At 38.6% G+C, this 23,821-nt stretch overlaps 1 protein-coding gene across 2 annotated transcripts in view; it reads right to left on the reverse strand.

Moving 5' to 3' along the window:
* The window catches only part of ZFHX4 (zinc finger homeobox 4), a 150,130-nt gene that overhangs the window by 99,905 nt on the left and 26,404 nt on the right, over positions 1-23,821 (reverse strand). For both annotated transcript variants that reach the window (XM_009689457.2, XM_009689458.2), the window contains exon 3: positions 22,242-22,744. In XM_009689457.2, the coding sequence (XP_009687752.2) occupies positions 22,242-22,744 (503 nt within the window). The remainder of the gene's footprint in view (positions 1-22,241; positions 22,745-23,821) is intronic.

The following is a 23,821-nucleotide window of genomic DNA, read 5'->3' on the forward strand; positions in this document are numbered from 1 at the left end:
AGATTTGGTTGTTTACTGCTGGAGTATTATCTTGCCTTCGCGAGACTAAAATTGCCAATAGAAAGGCATCATATTTACATTTGAAACACTCAGTTCTTGTATTCACTTTTGAAGTCTAACGCTGTCCTCTGAGGAACAGTCACTGAGGGAGGCAGAGAGATGGAAACACAGGAGTAACGCTGTGAATCATACCCTTGGCTCGGCTCTTCCAATATGCTGTCTGTGCAAGTAGCTAATATCAGATTCACAGAAAAGCAGGGTACAAACATAAGCTGTTTAGAGAACCTAAACAACTGTGCAGTGCTACAAGAGATCCTTGCCTGACCCTGGAAGAGGATCTGTTTATATCCTGAATTTAACAATAATAGAAGAGAACTAAACGTTCTTCTGTCTTTTTTGTTTTAGCTCACTTAATCAGAAACATCATTAATGTTCATCCCCTTATCCTTCTTAAAAATCCTGATACACTGTTTATCCGGATAACCCCCCACTGCAGTGGTGAATTTCACAGGCTGATTATTTGCTGCATAAAAACGAGTATCTCTCAGTTTCACTGAACGCCACCTCAGTCGCCGAGTACAGTGTCAAGTAAAGGGAGCGCATGGCTGGGTCTCACTCGGTCCTTCATCATTTTATATACAGCCCTAAGCCATAACACCTTGCGCTGTGATCCCTTCAGATCTCAGAGGCTAAAGCAGGGTCAGTACTTGGACGGGAGATCTCCAAGGAAAACACCAGTGCTACAAAAAAGAGTTTTGGTAATTCATTGATGGTGCTCTCTGTCTAAATTAGTAATGAGTCAGTGCCCTACCTTGGTGTTTAACAGCACAGTCCTGTTAGGAAATGTTTTCTTTTGGTTGAAACAAAGAACAGATTTCATAACCGCTTGTACTTAATAAAGTTATTAAGTACGTGGCACATTTTTTCAAAGGAGGAAGAGTGTTAAGACAAATGTCTTGGCCAAATTTCAACTTGTAATTATGTTTTGCCTACCTACAGGCAATTCCCTGTGCAGTTTCACTTGAATACAGCTTCTTTTTTTTTTTTTTCCCACCTGCCTTGAAAATACTTGCAGCGCAAGATTGTTGCACACAGTTAAAGACCAGCTTTCTTCCAGGCCACCAGTAGGTACATGAAGATGGCCCTATATGCACTTAGGCTAACATAGGAGCACTGAATTTAATTAACATTGTTAAAACATTTTGAAAGCCTCTGAGTAAAGGCTTTACAGAAGTGTAAAATATTACCATGATTTCTACAGTTTATTTATTTAGACTTAATAAGATTCCCTTCCCACACAAATACACATACAGACACAAAAGTGACCTTTTTTGCTTTGCCAAGTAAATGCACGTTAATAAGTAGTACTGATAGCCAGACCGTCATAATTTCTTTTTACCCAAGAACAAACTTTTCCACCACAACCACCCTTTACTTCCTTTATCCTGTAAAAAATTGAAATACAACTGTGCTTTGCTGTATGGTGGAATGATTAATTCAGACTTTGGTCAAGAAAGTGAGAAAGCAAGTTCTACCTTTGCAAACTGCCCTCTGAAAATACAAGTTTCCAGCATCTTTGAGATTAAGCCAAGTGCACTGCTTGCCAATCTGAATTACATATATGAAGCAAGATGTTTTCAGAGAGAATCTACCTTCCCATTTAAGGCTTTAGAGGCTGAAACAGATACTTTAAATTGCAACCAGAAACAAGTTGTGAGAGTTGGTATAGATCAGGGAGGGGAGCTGCAAAATACTTGCTGTCAGAAACACTGGCTAAAGCTATATTCCCAGAAGCTGCAGTCTCCCAAGAGTTTTGAGCTAAAATAAAAGCATCATAAAGAGAGCTGGAAAATTCTGAATGTACTTGTCTTAAATTCCTGAATTAGTTCCTTCTATGCCCCACCTCTCGCCTGTTTGTTTTCCATGAATTTCTGCTAAATAAATCTGCTGACCTAAGCAAGGACTTGTTTCAGGAACAGTTATGTTTAAATACGTACTGCAGAACATCTGAAGAAAGCACATTCTGGATGTGTAAACTGAGCATTCACAAAGTAGCCAGTTTCTAATGGGACGTTTGCAATCAATCAGGGAACAGAAATATTCCATGTGTCAAACCAAAACTAATCAACAGAGCACAAAAGTTTAAATCTATTAAATATTGAAAATGAGTGTAGGTTGAGCAGCAGCAGCAGGCCTGAGAACGATTTTTTGGAAGATACTTCTAAAACAAAAGACATGGAGAGGAATTGATTTGAAAGAAAAGCAAATTAATGAACATTCCTTTAGCACTCAGCCATACATAAATGACAAAGGCGTGTTTTCCGCTCCCTGTATTACTTCAATATCCAAATTTAGAATCCGACAAGGCTTACAACTATACAACAGCTACATGACGCTCCCTCTGCCATTTCTACCAATTGCTGAATCTTACCAGCATGACCTAGCTTTACAGCACAGCTAGTACATCCAGGCCCTAATCCTGGCAAGATACTGAGCCAGCCAATTGATTTCACCATCCAAGTCTGAAGAAAGAGTTATGCAGCTGAAAATAATCTGCATCTTGGAGATACCCCAATCTCAAGTACAGATGATTCTCCCTTGCTGGCCTCAGGCATATGCTGATCAAGAAGGGTGACAGACTTGAACTCAGTAATACTCCACATGGGAGCACATGAGTGCACCCACTGGCCTGATGAACAGTCACCCCAAACTACCCCCACTCTTGAGTGCTCCCTGCAAAAAAAGAATGGAGTCACTCAAGAGTAACTTCATTTATTGCTCTCCTCGCCTTCAGCTATTCATCAATACCACTTTATCATCAAATGTATCAAGAGTATCCGACAGATCTACAATAATAGGCATGCCATTTACTAGTGTCTAAGGGGTAGAGAAATGCCCTGATGTCTTTGTGTCATCAAGTGCAGCTAGTAACACTGATCTTCCCTGTCATCTTGCCTTAAGTACAGCAATTCCACATGCAGGTGCGTTGACATGGTTTCACCAATTGATGCTTTAATGTGCTTATTCAGTTTGTCCTAATCTGACTCTGTCTTCTGTTAGGAAAGTGAGAGAAGATTAAAGTTTCCAAGTCAAATTCTCAGAGTATTTTTTTAAATTGTAATTGACTTGAAATATTCTAAAACAGATATATATTAATTTCAATAATTAATACTATTAGTTGTGCACATGAATATTTAACAAGCCCACCCACTAAAGGCTTAACAGCTAAAAGAATTGGTAATAGGAAACAATTTTTATTTCATTGATGGGTTCTTTAGGATTCTGAAAATGAGAGATGGAAAAGATCTGTTCCTTCTTTTTTCCAGTACAGGGTTATTCCCTATAGTAATTTGATCAGATTAAAAATCAGCATTTACATAGAAGTCATCAGTTCAAACGAGTAGTTCAACTCAGGAGCGATTCAAATGCTTTTGCCTGACAGTTGTCCAGTGGCCCATCAGAAATGGGCTGGCATTCTCACTGTTTTTTGATTGCAGCATAAGTCATCGAAAGTCATGATAACACTTATCAGTACTGTTGCTATCAGCAGAAAAGCCCAGCTAAGCTCTCAGGTACTGATACTCCTTCTCTTTACCCTAGGACCATGCATGCATTCACAGCATTATACTGGAAGATTCTGCAGTGGTGCTCTCTAGTGAGCAGGTATCAGCTATCTGTCCTTTCAATGCAATCTTGAGAACTAAAATTCCTTAAAATCATTTAAAAAAATCAACGAACAAATTGAGACCAAACTGTTTAATGATATTATTGAACTGAAAAAAAGACTTCTGAACATTAGAATTAAAAGAAAGAAGCTAGGGATCTATACTAAAGAATCTGTTTTCATTTCAGTGCAAATTCTACATTCGTTACCAAGTAAAAGTGAATTCCTTAAAACTCATTAGCAGGGTTTGAGATCTATCTATTATTACTACTATAATTATTACTATTTATAGCAGCATAACCCACACAAGTCCCCAAAGGGTTAATGCAACTAGACGAGCTGAAATTCATGAGCATAATCCTAAACAAGTGAGTTGAAGTTCTATCAGGTCTATTTCATAGCATCAGGGATTACTGCTAGCAGTCTAATCCTACTGAGCCTAAGGGAGGTACGCTGTATTGTATTTGAAATCCTGGCCAGGAAAGAACGGAAGGTTAAATGGGTGCCTTGCTCTGTAATCAAATATCACAGGCACTACTTATCTATTCAATGAACAACTAACGTAGAAAATCAATTAGGAAACAAATAGCTGCTTCTTTTGAATTTTCTTTTTACCTAACAAAAAGAGAGAGAAAGAAGTAAATGGTTTTATAATATATTTTTAACTGAAGTATACCACACTACCTACTAAAAAATAATTCTACGTGTAGACAGGCTAGCTAGGGCACACAACACATCCAATAGCAACTGCTGGTGTCTGAATGCTATTTCTTTAAGTGCTAGGGCTATTTTCAAAGCTAGCGTATATTCAAACACCAGCAGTTGAGCATCCTCTCAGGGTTCAGCACAGAGAAACTGCACATACAAAATTATTAACTGACTGCAGATAATTGGAGTGAGCTCAAATGAAATCACAAATACATATCCGGTTGTTTGTAACTGAACATCTTAAATTATGTATCAGCTGTGAAGAGCATTTCTTCAGCTGCTCATCATCTTTTGTTCACTTGGTTAAAATCCCAGGAGTACTGAAAAAGGCTGAAGCTCCTGCTGGTCTTTGTTCCCAGCAGGCAGAAGTCCCTTTTGGTGGTCTTGAGGTTAACATCCTACCCCCCTTTCCTATACCTGTCATTCTGAATAGACTTCACAGTCTGTGCACACAGACAAACGGCCTGACCTGGCCAGCTAGCTTGACCCCTGGGCAGGAAGAAGATCACATCTGGTTATTAATATTGGGACATTAAAAAAATGTAATCTTCAAGGCACTCCTCAGAGAAGCAGGCTAGCAATTATACAGTATGCACTGGGTGTCAATCAGGGAGCACGTTAGCCTGATATTATGTTCGAGAATGTTAAAACGTTCCTCTTGCTCTGATGAGGGGTTTCAGATACAGTCTTCCTCTGTATCTGTGAAAGCTGGTAAGAGAAGTTAGCCCAAAGCTCTTAAGTCTTTAGCTTATCTGTTCTTACACTTCACAGTTTTTAGCCTGTTTTACAAAGTTTTATAATGTAAAACATTTGTAGGTGAAAACTGATATAACTAGAAAAAAGCCAGGATTTTACAGTAAAGGAGGACACCTGACAAATGGAACAAAAACCTCTCAATATTACAATTGTGTTAAACATGCTCCCATTACATTCCCTGAACGTTTTACCATTATCCTCGCTTTTCAGTTCATTCACATCTGCATATTACTTGGTTTAAACACACTCAGTTTATATAATTGCCTAAAATATTCAGAAACACATTTGTGTATGTGTATAGTACATATTATACACACATGCACGTACACAAAGCTTCATATAGCACGAATTTTTAACAGTATCATTTATCAAATCTCAATCCCACTAAAGTCAAGGGACACTTTACCTTTTGCTTGAGTTGGGCCAGATCTTAACCCTTTATAAATGACAGCACAGACTCACACTGGCATGTGTACTGAGAATATCAAACTCCTGCTCTGACACCTTCTCATAGCCAAATAATTCTTCCTATTTGTCCCACTGGTTGTGCCTAAACGAGATGAAAGACCATGGTCTGAAGCACTTATATATTGTATCTCGTTGGCATTCCAGCCTCACTGGAAGCTCCTGGACTGCTGATGTGAAGCCTACACAGCTCCAGTGTGCTTCACAAGGCATGCTCTGACTGCCCCAAGGCATCCTTCTGTACCCGACACAGGTACAGATACCTGATTTGGGAGGAAGAGCATGGTCTTCAGGGAAGTCTCAAGTGAGTCCCAGAGGATGGTGTCAGCACATGCGCCGTGCTCGAAGGAGTATCTAAAATTGTCTCCAAAGGTACTAATTATTAATATTCCTAGCCCAAATAGCTTAAATTCTATGTCATTCGTTTGGTTTTGCTGCAAACCACCATCATAATTTTTCCTTGCTTCATTTCAAATGGAAAAAATTCCGTTTCAAATTACTTTGGGCCAACACCCAGGATGAGCCTTCTACCAGTGATGTGTTAATCTTGTGATCCTCTGCATCTGAAAAAGGAGCTTTATAGCATTGGAAGGGAGAAGTTTATAACTTTCCAGCAGAATGCCAGCACTTGTTTTTAGCTCTGATAGGCCTTGAGATGTTAGACCTTCAAACTGAAACATTATTATGTACGGAAAAGCTATTATAGGAAAAATGTAAGAGGTTTCTAAAATATATTAGTCACAAAGTCACATTGTTTCTTTTTTTTTCCCCTTGGTATTAACGCAGCTTGGCTTCACGCATGCAGTCATATGAAAAAAGAGTATTGATACAGTTAAAGAATGCTCTGCAAATTTCTAACATATTTTTCCATATGTAAAATATGCAGAAGGTTCAAAATGCATGATAGTTTCCCGTAGGATGTCAGCATACCTCATTCTGTCTTTATTATGTAAAAATAACATAGTCACCTCCAGCCATCTGAAGCTCAAGACAATAAAACCTTTATTCCCAATAATTCAAAATGCATATTTGATAAAGTATACACACACTCAAACTTGTATACACAAGAGAAGGTGAGAAAGATTATTGGCAGAAAAGAGCCAAAAATATAAAGGCGTTCTAGACTTGGCAAGAATGCACTTGGGCTAAGTACTGTAGAAATTACACTATTCCAGACATAGATGGTACTGTGAAAATAGACACGTAGAGATGTGAGTACAACAGGAAGAAGAAGAATGTGGTGAGGCAGTAAACACCGGGGCAGCATGTGTGCACAACCGAGGTTGCAGAAAGTAAACTCCTAGGCAAGGATGACACCAGGCAAAGCCCTGAGGGAGCTGGAGTTTTGGAGTGAAATTCCAAGCTTGAGGCAAGAGAGGAAATGTTTCTGACAGGTTGGGGCCTTTTAGGGTGGAGGCTTTTTGGTTTTAAATAGTAGCTGCTTGAAAAATGCTCACAAATGTGGAATAATTTAGGAGGAGAAGCGGCCTATGGATGAGGTGATCAAATGTGTCTGCTCACAAAGTATGCCACGGTTATCCCTACTCAGTAACCTATTTCAATCTGTAAAAGATATTTAGAAGGTGGATTTAGTTCTAACAGCATATACTCTGCATTAAACAGGGCAGCTGTTTCAATGAGACAGGAAACACTTCCAAATTAAAACCCTCTCAGCTTTTTCACACCCTCTTGGCAGAGCAGTCTCTTTGACTCTTCCTTTGTAAATATCTTTTTCTCTAGAGCACCAGAAACAAACGGAAAAACCCTAGAAATAAACTTAGGGAGAAAAATAGAAACAGTAACCATCAATTTCAGCAAGAAATTACCCATATAACAGAACTTTTTGAACTAGATAATTTCTCACAGTAGTGACAAACCACAGCAGTCAAACCACAGGAGAGCCATGTCCCAGTCAATTGACAGAGCAAAGAAACACTGTCATTGTGGAAAACTCCTGGGCCAGCTCAGCAGTACTACAACAGAGATGGATTTGGCCCACAGCCTTCCCCTCTCTTTCCTCACATCACTATTTGAATAGGAAATAAACCCTTTTTTTTTAGCCTCAAGCAAATCCTACAGAGTATAAAAAGACTTGTGATCAGTAAAAACCCTCCATCTTCTAAAAAGTTCAACATTTTGTTTAACAATGTGACCTATCTCATACTAAAGAAAACACCTCGTGGACTCTGCACGTCATTGGCAGCTGAATATTTTATCTTTGTGGCAAGTTTAGGAAATATTCCTCACCAAAGAATAATGTTAGATTTAAAGTATTTAATGTAAGTTGTGGGGGTTGGCAGGCAGAGAGAACCTGGTATATGATTTAGCAACTAAAAAGAAGAACATTCAGCACTTGGGAACAACTGTGGTAGCTCATCAAGTGCAGAATTCACTCCACTGACACAGAACAACCAGGCTCCCTGCAAGGTGAACAGAGAAGAAATGAAACGTACCTGAGCAAGGGATCAAAATGCAGGATTGCAGTAAAACCCTATGGTTTGCAATAGCAGCCACTGCCTTTCTGTACGAGATGAAAAGGTTCCTGCAGTCACTGGCACCCCCCTGAGCTGGCTCTACCCTGGGGCTTCCCAGGGCTCCCTGTGCAGGGTGGATTTCACTCTAATCACAGACACACTCATATTCACTCTAGCTACTGCCCTTCCTGGTCCTTCTTCTGACACATCCCCTACATCGTGTGCCGTGGGAAGGGCAGTGCATGCACAGCTGGCTCTCTGCCAGCTGGGGACTCCCTTACATGAGCAGAGTAACCCTTCCCTCCCCCGCAGCAGGGAACTTGCATCAAATCTCCAATTGCTTTCGCTCCACTAATGGCAGAAAGGCAGCTGAGCCAGACCTGTCATGTAGTCCCACTGAGAACAGCTGTCCTGTGACCATCCGTTTGGTGTGCACGTCCTTATTTCGAGCTTCTTCCAATGACTAATACCCTCTTTAAAAAGAGTTCCACACAGAAGCAAACTATGCAAGACGCAAACTGTTGGAAATAGCGAAAACCATTAATATTTAATTTTATGGGTGCATAAGAAACAGAAAAGAACCACCAGGAGTCATGTACCTTAATTTGCTAGAAACAGGGAGGAGGGAGAATCTAGAAGTATTTCAGACCTAATTTTGTGAAAAGACATTCAGTGAGCTACAGTCAAGGGAAAAACACATCAACATGCCTCTTTTGCTTTAACTAATTAGCAGTGTTACAGGGTTCCGTAGTGACATTTCAGCAATAATTGACCCTCTGATGCATTTTTTGTCTATTTCAAACTACCCAATATACCCAGCCAACAGGGCCGTGCAGCTACAGAGGCTGGCAGCTACCACAGAGAAGCTGGTCACTGCCCGAGACTGACCTTGGACCCTGGGATGCTGAACACACAGAGAACAGGAGCTGCTAGCACTCAGCATTTTGGGAAATCAGATCCCTAATCTTCACTTTTAGTACTTCCTTCAACACCGGCAGATAGCACAGGCAATTAAGATTCAGGCAGCAACTACCCTGCACTAGTGTAGGTGTATATACTCACATAGGGAATCAGGAATTTCCTGCCTTGCCTTGAAATTAGTATTTCATTTCAAATTTTGTGCTGATTTGGGGAAGGGGGACCTTTGGCATCATAGTTTCATAGTACTTCACAATACATACAGGGTAATTTAGTTAATATAAATTTCTTTCTTTTCTAAACTCTAATGTGAAAGGTTTTAATATCAAGCAGCATGAAGGCCAGAACAATCCAAAAGTCAACATAGTTCCCACAGTATAAGTTCAACCACAGCAGACATCCTATCTGTATTTCATGGTTTACCTTAGTAACAATCAATAATACATTAAAGTTAGCACTGAACAGTATAAAGAGAGCACACTACAGAGTCCAATATTTGAGTTATGCCTCATATGTTTCAGCCTTGTAGTCCACATGCAGAAACCATATCTTCTGTTTTGCACCAGTAAATGAATATCTGGGGTAAATATTTGCAGATAGATGGCTACTTAGCTATTTCTGTTTTTCAGGCTCAGCAAATAGTTAACTGTCTACTGATATTTCCTCAGTAGAAGAAATATCAGAAGTACTGATGTTCTTTATGTACAGCAGAAAATGTGGGAAAACAAAAAAGAGATAACTATTTGAAGAGGTAGGCAATGTCACTTGGGGGTAAGCTGTGCGCTTGTCCCCCTTACTCCATTAATACTGGGGGGAACGGGAAGCACATTCCTCCTCGCTGTAATTCTGGAGTCTGCTGGAGTCCTTCTCTCTCTGCAAACTAAGCAGCTAATTTAAGTACCTAACACAGAGGCAAAAAAAGTCATGGATTAGAATCTGACAGAGACAAAAAAAAAAAAAAAAGGTTATGGGAACTAGTAGTCTACTCAAAAAAATTCGTTAACTCTGGGTCTTCTAACATATCAAACTAGGATTACTCTTGCAGAAAATAATTCATGCCATTCAAGACCGGCCAAAGAACCATCAGGAATGCCAGAGAGGTTTAAAGCTATCTGGACAGCATGATGGCAGATGAAATTCGGTATTGGCAAATGAATCCAAGAAAAGGTATGTTAGCAGGAACAGTAAAGTCATGTCGCCCCATGAAGAATAGTGGTTTGTGTTCTGATATAGCAACATAACCCAAGAAGAATTTAGAAGTGGTAGACGGAGTTAGAGATCAGTGATGGGATTAACAGAAAGTGGAAAAAGTTCCACAAAAAGGAACACTGAAAAGAGTGAAATTTTTGGTGTATGAATAATGTAAGTAAAAGAGAGATGTAATAGAAAGTTCATCAAATAATGGACTGGCGAATAGCATAGGCAAGAACACATAATCTTTCTTATTCTGTATTGCCAGATGAATAAACAAACACAACTTAATAACTTAAGTGAATGACACAAAAAGGGAACACATTTTTAAAAGCTGGAAGAAGATATTTAAATGCAGGTTATAATTAACCTGTGGAACTCCCTCTCACTGCATGTGATTGACCCAAGAGTTCAGTTTACAAATTGATTTGATGTTTGCATGCGTTTAAGACCAGCTTTCTAAAAAGAAAATTACTTGAACTCATAAGGTATTAATTCATTGTTCTTTAAGAATAGAGGAGAAGAAAGAAACATCCTTTACAAGCAACATTGTTCCATATTTGTTTCCTAAAGGTTTTTGTGTTTGTTTTTTTCTCTGCTCTGAGAAGCAGTTTTGCTGTTAGCCAATCTGGAGCAAAAAGATTAGATAAGGTGGACTAATGGTATAATTTGCTGTGATAGGACAATGATTACACACTTGGCCTATTAATGTGTTGTTGCTTCTAAACCAGCATTGTCTTCTGTTATGGACACCTACTGCAAGAGATGTACTTGCCTAATTTTATTTGCAATAGGGTATTTCTCCTTAGGACAGGAAGAAAAGATATCTCATGATTAGGTAGCTCAGAAACACCTCCAATGAAGAAAGAAATGTTCTTTAGATCCAGAAAAAATCTTGTTAATTTCAGCCCTAAAAGAGTCTATTAGGCACTTAAGAAAAGAAAGAAAACTATGAGTAACTGAGAAAATTACGAGTAACTGAAGGAGATAGATTAGAATAGAAATGGAAATTCAACCTTTACTACAGCAGACCCTAACATATATAGACATTTGTACAGTGTTATAACAGGTGACAGTAGCAGTCTGTAGTATTTATGGACGCACATAGTTTTAAATTGTGTCTATGCTCTTGGGAAGTGTACGCTTTTATAAGCACATACACCTGCATTTTTGTTTCCCCCCACTGCACCCCATGTGCAAGAAACTCAGTCTCCAACAACTGTGGCTTCCTCCCTAATGCCCTAACTACCCTCGGATAATATCTGACTCTCTAAAGTTTTCATGAGCATGAACAACTTCAGATTCTCTCTCTAACTCATTCCTCTCAGTAACAGACACTCTGTCAAATATACATAGAGATAAATATAGACAGTTAGAAAGACAGATAGCTGTTTCTTCACCAACATGAAGAAGTGAAGCAGTTTTCTTAGTTTTATTGCTGTGAGGGCCATTAAGACTGCCAAACGTATTGGGGGCCAACCTCTCTCTCACCTCTGCTTAGAGACATAACATTTTCTTTTTCCCCAAGGCCATGCTCTGTTTCCTACTTCAGATAGTATTGAGCTTACTTTCTAAACCTATTAGGATAAACAACAACTGGAAGTAAAGGAGAGACATTTGTTTAGTTCCTGTTGGGAACACGAGGCACAGAGCCTTCATATCTGCAAGGCTCAAAAGCTGAGGGAATGGGTATACAGGCTTGAATTCTGTACAGTGAGGTCTCAGCGTTCTCCCTGTATTGATTACCAGCTCAAGTCTCTTCAACATCATGAAAAATACTAAATACATATAACTCTTCAAATCCAACCTAGCTCTTGTCATTTGTGTACCACAGAACGCTTTAGCTAAACTTTATCTTCCCTTTGATACCTATGGGGTAGCTGAGGCTAGCAGAATTTGACTTGTGCAGTGCAGCACTCACGACAGAAAAGAAGTTCCTGGAAAGTCTTCTGGATCCAAGTCCTAAATGCAGTATTTTGGGTCACAGCTGATCCTACAAACTACTTTCATTTTTCAAGCAATGAGAAAAACATTCAAAGAGACCCCAAAGTGTTTTCTAAATGAGAAAAGATTTGCTCTTTCTCAAAAAAAATCCAAACAAACAAAAAACAAAACAAAACAAAACTCAGTAGTGCTAAAGACTTTTCTGAAGATTTCCATCCTCTGAGCTCCATAAGCCACATAAATTCAAGTATAAGGAAGACACCTGTAAAGGCTGGCAGGTTGTAGGAAATGACAATGTATACAGCAATGGGAGAGACAGAGGACATCCACACCAGATTCAGTTCATCATGGCCGATGAAACCATCTTAGCAAGCAAAAAACCGATAAAGAATATTCACAAATTCTCTGTTTCTGAGACCCATCTGCAACAGGATTAGTCCCAAGGGCCAATACAGTAGTGCTTTTGTGTCTGCCCAGTGACTTTAGGTCACTAACTTGGTAAAATCAGTCTTCAACTATTTTTTGTGGCCTGTGAGCTCAGTCATCTGAGAGCTGACTCCACAAGATCCAACTCTGATATGTCCCAGCAGGGTCCTGACTTCCTCCTGGGTCAAAGACTTTGAGTCACAGATGTTCCTGGACAAATAAGGACATAAGGTTTTCAGAAACCCTTGCAGTTTGGCCTTTTGTTTTTTCCATCAGCTTCAGTCTTCCTAATTTCCAGTTATTCATTAGCTGTGTATATATCTGCAAATGCCAAAGGGAGTTTCCAAAATAGTGACATCTAGATACTGAAAGCTGCCTCATTTTAGCAGTAAAGCAAGCCTTTTCCATGCTCTCATCACTAGCAGACTCAAAGAGCCAGAATACTAAGATCCTCCTTAGACTTAGTCTTACTGTTCTAGCTGTAAAAATATCAAGCTTCTGGTCATTCACAAAGTGTTCACTTAATTAGAAGACCTTAGTATTATTGCCTCAATCTATTTCACAAAGTGCAAGTCCTTATCTAGGTTACATGAACAACGGGAACACTTTAAGCAAGTGTCCTTCCCTCTCTTTTGTCATTAGGAACCTTAGTTTTGAATTTAGCAGAGAGAATGCTTGATAACATTACTCATACCTGGTACAGTACTTGAATTAGTTACGACTTTTCAGGGTTTCCCATGCAAAACATCTTCCTTATTAATAAAATAGCTTGGAGACATTCTACTCCACACACACGTCCCCCTTCCCCAGCCAAGGACTACTACAGTCCCAGTCAGAAGTTTATGATATCAGTGGAAAAATTCCATTAATGTCAATGGATTTTAGAACAAGATAATGTGAGTACAGACCATTGTAACAGACCATGGGAAGTGCCTGCTAAGGTTATTGTCAGAATACCTTCCACTATAAGCTTTTGTTTTAAACAGGGTCATCACAGCAGGGTTGATCTTGAACTTTCTCTGATGAGGATTAACCTTTTTTCTATAAAAAGCTTAAGCACAAACTATCCCTGAGCACCTGTGCTACCTCTCTGGGTAGATGTTCCCCTCTCCAGCACCAGGACAAGGAAGCAGTATATGCCCTTGTTCTCAGTTTACAAGGGAGAACTGAACAAAGACTCTTCTTGGGGCAGATTCTTGAATATTGTCCCCATACCCTAGGTCACCTGCACACAATCCAGCAATAATCCAGTTGTTATATACTTACATATTTTAGGCATGTGAATCATGTTAACTGCAAGGTTTGACTGCACTCAGGGATAACAGTTTTAAATAAAAAACATGACATTTTTAATCAGGAAATTCACATGGCTGAATATCTGCTCTTAGAAAAGGATTAGTTTATCACCATTGATGGCTCCCATTAGTAATATGTAGTTTCCTAGCCATACATAGAAGCAGGTAAGCAGGTATTGCTCATACTCTTCCTATATAATAGGTCTTTCTATTTGTTTTTGTCACTCTTACTGTGGTAGGATGCCCCAGGCATGGGAATCTGCTCTCTTAGCCATTCAAGGACTACCTTTGCTCAATTTTTTGTTCCCCTCACCTTTCAAAACTAAAGACTATCTTAACGCTTTCCCTCCCACAGGGAGAGCAGCATGCATGGTTTCCCCTGAGGCCATGGCACACACAATACTGGGTGTCTCTGCGTGCTGCAGAGCTGCAAGGCTCGCACCATGCCTCTGGGGACGAAGGGGGCCACTGCCAGGACATGCTGCTTCATGGCTATCCACAGAGAGGAGGTCCTGGGGTTCTTAGTAAAGCCTCACTTTCTTCAAATATCAGTACAAGGATGCACCATTGTCATTCTGCGCTACCTGCCTGTGTTATGTACACCAACCTAAAATATAGGCCATCAGGATTAAAAAAAATATTACAAGCTGCCACTTGTAACTCACGTTTTGTTAATATAATAACCTTACCCATATTTAATATAATTACTACCTGTTTCCTATACTGCATTGTATTTTGCCCACAAACATACGCTAATATATACATGGAGGTTTATCCAATAAAGTGCATGTATTCTGCATTGTGCCCAATCTTTTGCTCAACTCAACAGGACTGGAATTGCTCAGCATTTCACACCAGGTTCTTCATTATCCTTCATTACAAAATCTAACTGGGACATTAGACAATGCTACCCCAAAGGAAAAAAAATAATGCAGAAAACTAATTTATCTACCTAGCCAGACAGGCATACATAGAGCCAATACAGTCTGAAGCTCAGTTCTGCACATAGGAGGTCTCTAAGGTCTTACTCCTATCAACCCCAATAGTACACTGCCCCCTTAGGATTCCTAGTCCTGGCATTTTTTCTGGATGGACTGGCAAACGTATAGGCCAGGGGAAAGCTTCTCCCAAGCCACATATCAAAAGCAATAGTAAAGCTGAAGTACACATGCACATGTCATAATACAGCTTTCCTGTCATGTCCCAGGTTTTTTTTTTTTTTTTTTCCAATGTTCATTCTTAAATACATTGAAGAGATAGTGGGGAAAAATCCCAAGAGTTTGGGAAACAGTAATTACAAATTTTAGAGAAGACACCTGTAGTGTGTTGCATAATATCAGATGAAAACTGCTAAGGGTAACAAGAAAATATATGCTGCAAGGCCAGCAGGGAGCGGCTGCTAAATCCATAGATGCAGTCAGTCTATTTACGCAAGACATACACATGCTCGTATATTGACATAATACTCTTACATACATTATACATTGTATCTCTACCTTGAATCTCAGTCAGAAGTAATTACATATTTTTCTTGACGTTCAAATGAAAGAACCCCAGGGGCAAAAAACGGCTGTTATACAGCCATTTTGTGTGTGTGTGTGTTGAGCATAGTGAATAAATGAGGTTGATCCTCTTTATGGTGCTTTTCCTCTCCTCCTTGCTCATTCTTCCTGCTCTGCAAGAGGATCAACTAGCTTGTGCTTCACTGGGCAAGCTAAGCATTGGAAGTAGCATCCAAGTAACAGCCTCTTTTCAAGGAGTAGCCTCATATATCCTCATATTGTTGTGTGAGAACAACACTCAGATTGTGATCCAGAACAGTGTTACGGAAGAACATGGAGATTCCCTAAACCATGGTTTGAGAGTATTTTTCTCCTTAAGCAGTGTATTATAAAACAAATACAATACATGTTATTTTTTACAAGGTATGCAGGAGCATCTGAAAGCCAGGCAACATCCGAATATCAGGTAAAATACATAGGAAGTATAATGTGAAAATTATTTCTCTATGTACATATTTCTGTATATATATAATAATATATATTTAATTTGGAACAAAAAGGATTGATTTGAAATTACTATTTAGCTAGCCCCTGACTCTGTCTTAAATAAATGTACTTGTCTATAGTGTATACTATGTACAGTAGGCATATAAATTAATCAACTACAGAACATGCTCTTTAAACCTTTGTTTTGTCTTTATGCATGTAAGCACAACAGCATAATCTGAATTACAGTAACTAAAACTTGCAGTGGAAATTAAATTCCATAAAACATTTCAAACCTTAAATGAACATAAATCTGAAAGTACATAAAAAAACTGAAATATCCGCTATAGTGAGGTTTGTGTTTAGCAATAGATTAGAATAACTTTTGTTTATCACTGAAAACAGCTTTCTTCATCTAAACAAACAACAAGAATAAGATTAAGCAAAACATGTTTTGGCTCCTCAGATGTGCAGACATATTCCAATTTCCTTTGCGCAATGATTTTTATGCAAATCAATGCTGCACAATCTCCTGACCTTTTTTACCTTCATATTGGGACAATGACAGTTCCATAATTGGACTGGCATATATCTAGGATATTTGATTTTAAATTACAAAGTTGGTTCAGGACGACTGAAACGAAAAGAATGTGACTTGTGTTAATTCCAGATTGATCAAGTATCAACATTTCATGCCAAACAGAATAAAGCAAACAAAGTGACTGGGGTTGTTAGTCCATTCACCCCTGTATGCATATGCTTCACACCCCCACCTCAGTTGTTAATTCCTAACAACGATGCTTTCATCCAGAACAAGGATAATGAGAAAAACCCAAGCAGTGCTCCTTTGGGAACCGTTACGCTAAAAGTTACCTAAGGACTAAATCCCACTTGTGCCTCCTGCACGTGATAAAGATGAGCAAAGCATTCAATATGCCTGGCTGATTTAAAATCCAAATATGCAAACAGCATTATGGAATCCAGACAGACTATTCTGCTTCGCTGATGACAGACGCAGAGGAAAGCTACTCTAATTAAGCTTTTGACTTTGAACCAGAAGAGAAGTGGACACCTCGCTTTAAAAAAATAGCATAAAAGCCCAACTGCAGAGCAGGTGCTGCACGGTATTTGCATTTCCTGCAGAGGATGCTAGCTAGCAAGACCAACCAGCTGACCATGAACATTCTTGCCCTTAAGTGATCCAAGGACAGACTATAAATCCATCCTATAAAATATAGTAAAAGCCCCGCTTGTTCTTCTGTCCTTCCAATAAGTGATGTTATACATTTGTGATTATCTCATTTTATTGGGCTCTTTAGAAAGCTGTTTATGATCATTTGTGGACAAAACAAAGGCTCATTGTAAACTCTTATTTAAATAAGTTGGAAGGTCAATATGAAACAAAGGGCACCACTTTTATGACTGCTACATGCAAGCTATGCTAGTGTGTGTAATATTACAATGCATTTCAGCGGGGGGATAGAGTCCTAGCTAATTACAAAACTAACATATAATAGTATTGCATTAGCAGCCCAAGAAATTCCTATTGAATTGCATACATCTGACAAATAGAAAGACGTGCTTGTGTTGAAACTTAATTAGCCTGGCTAAAATTGTGCGGGCCAGATTCTCAGAAGACATAAAGACAAAGCTCTGCTTTACACTCCTGAGGATCTAATGCTCTGTTTATTCAGATAACCTCCATCACAGAAAACTTATCGTCTGGATTGACTAATATGCCTTATGGTATCTGCAGTTAAGTAACACAATTTACACAAAAATACTCAGTTTGTGAGCTGAAAAAGAATACTGCCAATCTACAAATCACAAGGTCTAAAAGAGACAATCAGTTTGCTCTGCCAGGTTTAAAATGCTAACGTTGCATTCCACCCAAGGCAAAGAAGGCAAGCCTTTTTCAAGGACAGTTCTGGCTGAAATTCTTTTTTATGGTTTCAAAGTAAAACGTTATGGTAAAAAATGAATACAGCTTTGTTTGTTTCTTCAGTCATCGTTAGCAATAGACATAAAGGTATTCTGTTTTGGAGCCCATATGGAAAGATCATCAACACTTTCTGCTTCTGGGTCCTTTGCCAAAATACCATATCCCACATGCCTTTTACCTTAAAACATAAAAGAAAAGGTGTTGTTCTGGTCAAATAAAGAAATAATTTTTACTAGCATACGTCTAATGTTAAAGCTGCCTAAATCCTGCCAAAGACATTAAAACACCATCTGTAAAACAGATTTTCATTAAATTGATCAGTTTAAAGTTAAGCAGCTAGGCAGATGATGCTTTTGAGCTAACCTTTAACCTTTAACCTTCTTAAACTGGAATTAGGTCACTCTCCTTTTGGGTAATATCTTTGCCGTTTGAGAACATGAGAGCTAAAGTGATCTATCCAAATTGAACTGACAATCATAGCATTAATAGTGTTATGGATCAATATTTTGTCAATAAAGGGAAAACCAACGTAGTTTTCACACAGCTGAGTGTTTGTCTGCTAACTGCTGCTTGTCAAGTTCCCTGAGCTCCTGAATAGCTGAATATATAATATTAATTGAAGTAAATATCCCACAGAATATCCCTATTTTATTTGTGATTGGAACTTGATCCTGTTATTCACTTACTCAGCTAACTAATACTTCTTTTCAGCCACAACAATTTTGTTGCAAAAAGTTACCTGTGTTAAGTTCAGCTGCTTTTACTATTTATTTGTTTATTTGGAAACTCTTTTATGAGCACAGAATATGGTATACGTAGCTCCCTGAATCAAAAGCTATTTAACTAAGCTACAAAATGGCTTCCTTAAGCGCGGTTACAGTGACATATATTTTATATCCACAAAGTTCACTGTCCCACGTCACCTTCCCAATTTTGCAGAAGTTTAATGCTTCCTCCTTGCAGAATGGAAACGCGCTCTGTTGCTATAGAGTCTTTTCTCTGTTTACCTGTGCAGTTACCGAATGTTTCTTGATGGATACTGCAAAGGAGTCACAGCTCTTCTGTGGTTGAATTTTCTCCTCTCAAGCCCTGGAATGCCAACGGTAAGTCTTTCGGAAGTTCATTTAGCCCAAGCTGAGTGAGTTCACGCAGGGTAAGGCTGTCTGTTCTGGTCCCTAGCAGCCACATTACTAACATCGTTTGAATGCTGCACTGCTATAAGGAGCACTCGGGCCATTTCTTTTTTAAATAACTGAGAAAACAGCTAAAGGTTTTACTTTGCCACATTTGGAGTCTAATTTTAAAAGTGACATTTTGATATTGCCTAAAATTATACAGCTTCAGAAGAGAAGCTCTGATGTTCATGGTAGCTTTAAAAGCTACGGTTATGAAAAGACATCCTTTTATTCCATCAACAGTTAAGCACACGAAGAAAAATCAAGCTGTTATGGCAGCATTTAAAAAAAGAAAATTCACAAAACAATAACATTTAAATAAATCTAAATGACTCAAGAGAAAACTCTGAGGTGCTTGACAAAGTAAAGGAACAAAGTCACCGTGCTTTCATATGGTTTTAGCGTTAAAGTTTTTATTACCCAACCATATTCACAGCACCTTAATTTTAAAAGGGTTAGAGGAGCTGCTTGAATACAAACACAATTCATGAATATTCTGAATCACTCCCAAGGCATATATCTATTATTCATACATTTTTTTTTCCTTAGGTGCTCTAAAAGTTTGTCTGATGTATTAAGAGAAACAAAGTTTACAACTCTATTGTTGTCAACTGCTTCACCAGACCTGACAAAACTATCAAGTCTACAAGAAGATAACTTTATAGACCTTCAAAATCTCATTTATTTCCACTTTTCACCATAAGGCCTGAATGCACACCCACAGTTAAAACTAAAGTTGTCTGGGTGACATAAGAGGCATCACATTCTGTTATAAAACACGCACATCGACAACATTTAGATCTGTTGGGACATGTTATAATACTGACAATCCTAAATCTTAAAAATAATAGTATTAATATGCCAATTAATATTTTAAATAAATCATCCCTCCCCTTCAAAATGCATGAGAATTGCCTTGAAAAATAGATTATATAAAAATAGTGTTTGTGTATATGCATGATCACCTTTCTAGGGTTCTTTAAAAACTACCAGAGTTTAAATTTTCAAGCTTCCCTTTGGAGCCATGAGGGACATAACTTCAGAAAAGTATGAAAGCTGAGATTCTCACTAGCTGCCCTAGAGAAAGGACTTAAAATATACAAGTACCAGGAGACTTGCAAGGTATTGCAAGAACCAGCAGCACACTTTTGTTTATCCTTCTACTGGACGTGAAGCTTAGGTGCTGTCTAGGAGTTCATGCATTCCTTCTCCATTGAGATGTCTTTCACCCAGTGTGATTCAGAGAACGGACTTAAAAGGTCCGTGATGGTCATTCGCCATGTATGATAACTGCACCGCACAGCTTCCACGGAATTGCTCAATCTGACAAACCAGAATCTGGAAAAGAAGCCATTTCAGCGCCAGGATGTTTTAAGGGATAAGTGCTAGGAGTTGAGACTCCCTTAATTTTCTGCATCAAATGTTTTATAGGATGCTGCAAAACCAAGTGAATTTGACTGAGGTTTCTCTAGAGCTTGGGCTGAGTGACTGAAGAGAGACAGTGCTGTTTTATGTAGATGGTTTGTACTTTGCAAATCTATAGCAATGCCTATGACTTTATTAATAAAAAGCAATTGGAGTCTTATTTTCAACAGTCTCCAAAGTTTTGGCAGTGAAGCCATCTGTGAAAAGCCTCCTGCCTCCTCAGCTTCCCTTCTATCACTCCTATCTGCAACATGGTTTGTAACAACATCTGTCTGAAGGGTAGCTTATAAACAGATCATTGATATAATCCAGGTTAACACTCCAAAAAAGAGATGGGGACTAACCATTTTTTAACGCAGATCACTTCAAAAACCTGACTTACAGTGTTGCTCCACAAGCAGCACAACCAGAGGGAGCAACGAACTGCTTCACGAACGATGCAGAGCGGGAACTTCTGAAGGCAATTGTGCTGCTGAAGTAGATAAACTGTGACACTACACGCTCAGCTTTTGGCACTTTTCGAAACAGGACTTTAGATCTTTAAAAAACAACAAAAATCCCAGACAAAAATCCACCTCCCTCGAGTTAAGGAAAAATGCAATTTAAATAAAAGACATGATTAAATTAGAAGAGCAGCCAGCACTATGGTAGGACATAATAGATCTGAGCCTGTGTTATTGCCATTTTTGTCCATAGCAGACCTGCCAAGGTTACAACTGTCAGGTTATAAAATTAAAATCCAAGTTACTACATGTGCACTCTGCCTTAGCTCAGAATAACCATCTGAACTTGACTGAACACCAGCAAAATGTTATTTCTTGCTTAAACTAGAGATCTGCCGAGGCTTTTCTGTAGTTGTTCTATGATTAGAAAACCAGCATAGCTGCTGTAATCAGCAGATGACTCCTGATAGTTTAGTTATCACAGATTTCTAGTATAAATCAATAGATAACACTTGCAAAATGGATTTTCTAATCATATTTAGAGCTTGTTACAGTGACTAATGGTTTGCAATATTTCCTGAATTTTTATTTCCCCCAGACAAAAGAAGTTTTTAATAAGTTACAAAGTTATTCATCTTGGAAATGAATGTGTTATATTTTGTACATGAACCAAGACAATCAAGCCAATCCAGTAAACACACTGCAGAAAATAAGTTACCCCGTAATTAGGGTTTGGAAAAAGTCATGACAAGTTGTGTAATAAATGGTATTCATCACTCCCACATATTCATTATATCCGCATAGTTTTTTCCAGTAAAGATAAAAATATAGTTGCCATTCTACTAACATATTTATCTACACCACACCCTTTCATGTTTGTGAAAAATCATTACTAGCTTGGAAAAGAAGAGCAGACAAAAGGATGACAGTGCTTACTTTTGAATATCATTGGTAATAATGTGGCATATTGCATGTGTTTACTGTAGATACTGATGTAAAATAACTTGTCTGTGACAGATTATAGTTGCAAACAGATTGATATGCCAGGAAATCGTCTCCCTGTGCACGGTATGGAAAAGTCATCATTTTCCATAACCTCCTCCTTCAAGCCTCCAAACAAAATGTAATGGACAATATTTGAAAAGATTATAAGAAATATAAGAGATACCTCTAGTCATTTATTATGAGAGTTTTTTTTTTTTTAAATGTAGGTTTCTTATGCTCACAGAAAGTGAAACCTAAATGGGCCCTAAGGTAAATCTACATGTTTCACCAGGGTCAGCCCTTCTAGACTACCCCACATAGTTTTGATCAATTATAAACACGTTCAATAAACATTTATTTTGCTGATTAATCAAAGTCTTGTTTGATTAGCACAGAAACAGTAGTCTATTTGGTGCCGACTTAAATTGCTGTCACTGGCTTACCTTGTACAGTTTCAGGGCTGCTTCGTGCCTGTGATTGGTAGTATGTAACCGCAATTTATCCACACTGTTGGTGTAGTAGTCACAGGCATTGCATTTTAGGTGAACTGGGTTGCCAATGGCAATACACTTCAGCCTCCACTCATTAGTTTTGCCTCCTTCTTTAATGTGAGCCACCAGTTGATATTTCTGCATGTGTTTGTCAGTCTTGCAGTGGAGCTGGAAGTTCGCTTTGAGCTGAGTGTTGTAGTTACAGAGCTTGCACTGGTAGATGTCTCCAATTACAGCCCTCCACTCCTCTTCGGGGAGAGAGCGTTCACTGCTCACATGCACACTTAGGGCCTCCAGGCTGTCAGAGGTGAATTTGTTGCAAACAGCACACTGGAATAGCTTCAGCGCTGGGTCACTGATATAAGGTGACAGCTCTCCTGCAGTAAGGAGGGACAGGTCATCACCCATTAGCTGACCACTGGCAAGCCGGATTTCAGGCGGCAGCTCATTATTTACTACAGGAAAAAAAAAAAATTAAAAGGGAAAGTAGAGACCAGCAAGCAGAGTACACACAAAGGAATCCGTAAAATAAAGCCTTGACAAGGAGTTTGCTTTCTCTAGAGCTTAAACTATAAAAAGCTGTAATAGGATTGAATCAGGATCAATTACAATCATCCCTTTCAACTTCTAAATTCCCTCATCAGATAGCTTTAATTACTCCTACTGGGCATGATGTCATTCTGGAATTTGTATTTTCAAAGGCATGAAAGTTGATCAATAAAATAACAAAACAGCAATGCTTTTGTAACTTAAAAGCCTAGATTAACTTACACAGCACTAATTGTAGTTTTGTTATACCCTTTAAATGATGCTGGAGGTAGGTCTATATACAGATGCAGGTATATATAGTTATATATGTATGCATGTACATATATATCTGGAATATAGTAATTTGAATAAATGTATCTGTACTAATTGAGCTACTTCTAGTACCAGATCTTAGGATTCTGACTTTTAAAATACATCCCATTCATAACACCGGGCCAATTTAGGTACACAAAAACTGTACATTAGAGCTGAATGAAGTTTGAGAATTCTTTTCAATATACATCTTTAACATTAGTTAACAGACTGCTCACACATGACCATTCATTTCCAATTTGCCCTCCTTTTATACTTGGAAAACGTGCAATTTGCTAACTATAAAGGGGCATTGTCAGTTAAAAGAAAAAAAAATTGCATTCCTGTTGACCTATTCAGATAATTAAAAACTGCAGAAAACAGAGCTGCCTTTATCTTTTCTGTTCTGTTAATTTGATAGCACCTTGTTACATAATCAGTTAATTTCACTCTGTACCTGTGGATCTTGCATACAGCAGTGGAAGAGAGGAAAATATGATTGCAAAGATACAGGCACAGCCAGGGGACTGAAGGAGGGCCCTTGAGGCCAGGTGGGGTTCCTTTACTGCTTTTTATTTGAACCTGCAGTGCTACAGTCACTCCTGTAACTATTATCTAGCAATATTACTAACTGAGCTATTACAGATAAAACTTGACACAAGACGACAAGTAAAACAAAACTTTGGAGAGTA

This window comes from Struthio camelus, chromosome 2, assembly GCF_040807025.1.
Source record: "Struthio camelus isolate bStrCam1 chromosome 2, bStrCam1.hap1, whole genome shotgun sequence".
NCBI lineage: Eukaryota > Metazoa > Chordata > Aves > Struthioniformes > Struthionidae > Struthio > Struthio camelus.